General features: G+C 38.5%; 1 protein-coding gene across 1 annotated transcript in view; it reads left to right on the forward strand.

The window, feature by feature from the left end:
- The window catches only part of LOC107100026 (disks large homolog 2-like), a gene marked incomplete at its 5' end in the record, with an annotated part of 74,273 nt that overhangs the window by 47,674 nt on the left and 24,536 nt on the right, over nt 1–2,063 (forward strand). The window contains one exon of the mRNA XM_015398363.1: nt 1,563–1,638. Coding sequence (XP_015253849.1) covers nt 1,563–1,638 — 76 coding nt within the window. The remainder of the gene's footprint in view (nt 1–1,562; nt 1,639–2,063) is intronic.

Consider the following 2,063-nt stretch of genomic DNA (forward strand, 5'->3'; position numbering starts at 1 on the left):
GTGTTGTCCAGTATGGATGAGTTAAGCCATGACTCGGTCAGGATGATATTGCAGCAGTTACTAAACTCCTTTTATGAATAGAGTTGTAAATTATCCATTTTGTTGTCCAGTGAGCAGATGTTGGAGAGCAGGATTGAAGGGATCAGTGGTTTGTAGGGGTTTGTAGCCCGTCTCTGCTCCTGCATTTTCATTGTCGTTCACACCATCTTGCTCCTCCTTCAGGCGTGTGCTGCTCGACGGGTCTGCTGCTTTGTGGGCCTCTGGGGCATTTGCATGAAGCACTCCGAAGAGCCTGAAACAGTCGAGAGTAGTTGTATGTACAAGTACAGAAAAAGCACTTCATGACCTTAGCTCCAGCAGGTGCTGGTGGTCATAGACTAACTTACGGGATTGATGCATAGTTTGTAGCATGCTAGGCTAGGTGATATATTTGGAAGAAAAAGCTAGCAGATTGTCGATAGCTATAGCAGCCACTGCCATTACACCGGCTTTGTAAAATATCTTCCAAGTTTAGGTAGATATTTATTCAGGACATAATTGTTGCAACTTTCTATTTGACATAATTTGCTGTTTTTGTTAAGGAAAGCTTTGCGCTTACACCTTGACGGTTTCTCTCTCCTGTTCTTTTCCTGAGAAGAGATCACTCGGGAAGATATCTTTAAATAATACTTCATAGTGTATATCTATCAAATAACCAGGAAACATGACAATAGATTCTGACAGGAATTGTAATCTTGTAATTTTAATGTATTGAAATATTACACTTTGTTTTTGGATCAAGGACACCGCTCTCATTTCATTCCCAAGTTTTTGCCACATCCTAATTAGATAAACTACTTGGGAAAACATTAGTTGTGGCACACAACAGGCAGGTAATACAAGGGTTAAACAGACTCACACATCATCAATAACGATTATCCTAACATTATAAAGTAAATTCAGTGCTTCATCGTGTTTCTTCATGGTTAAAAGCTGTTCCTTAAAATGCTTCACAGAGTGGATAGCTGTTAAATATCATATCATATTTTTCTAGAATTTAAGCAGTTTTATTATGCTAAACTATATTTAATATGATTCTTTAAACCAGAAGCCACCTCATGTCTTCATTGCAAAATCTTAAACCTTTGCAAACCAAAAAGCTAAGTCCGTGTGAGAAGCTTGTTGTAGATCAGGGGTGAGCAATTCCAGGTCCTGAGGGCTGCTATCCTGCAACTTTAAGATGTGCCTTTGGTTCACCTGGATCAAGTAATTATATGAGGAACTGGCTGCATATTGAGGAGGTAACTAAGCCATTGGATTCAAGTGTGTTGGACCACGGATGGATCTTAAAGTTGCAGAATTCCGTCCCCCAGGAACTGGAATTGCCCAAGCTGGTTATTTATGGTTAGCTCTTTTTTGCCTCTCCCCTCTGTTGACCAACTGTAAAATAGGAATGGGTGGACTACCAACATTGCTTTAGTGGCCATTGTTTAGTTGAAAAATTATATAGAAGCAGTGACATTCATCAACAACATAACTCAAATGATTTGTATGTAGTTAATGACGAACATGGTTCTTTGCAGGGTGGAAAGGAAGGAGCGGGCACGTCTAAAAACCGTCAAATTTAACGCCGATACAGGAATGACTGATTCAAAGCTGGTAAGTGTCTTTTTAAGACCTTAGACGAATTTTATCATTTTATAAATGAGATCCTTTATGAATCCCCAAATGTGTCTTTGTGTCAGAATTCATCATCAATTTGTTTCTTAGTTGCTTCTCCTAAGGGTCCCTTAGGAGCAAGAGATAAGCTAAATAGAGACAAGAGATCCTGAAGACATAAGGAGGTTAAGTTGAGAAAACCATTTAAGCATTAATTTAGAAGTACGATCAAGAAAAGAGATCTCACAAATGTATGTATCTGATCTCAATTATGTCTTGGTTCTTTTAAATGTGAATTAAAGAGAATAAGATGAGATAAATCTGAGAAATCAAATAGTGAGAGAAAGCCTGTTTATTTCTTACTGAACCAAAACTGAGGGGTGCAATTGTTCACCTGTTCTTAACGATGCAGGGTTCATGTCTTT

Source organism: Cyprinodon variegatus, unplaced genomic scaffold, assembly GCF_000732505.1.
Source record: "Cyprinodon variegatus isolate N-32 unplaced genomic scaffold, C_variegatus-1.0 Scaffold931, whole genome shotgun sequence".
Lineage (NCBI taxonomy): Eukaryota > Metazoa > Chordata > Actinopteri > Cyprinodontiformes > Cyprinodontidae > Cyprinodon > Cyprinodon variegatus.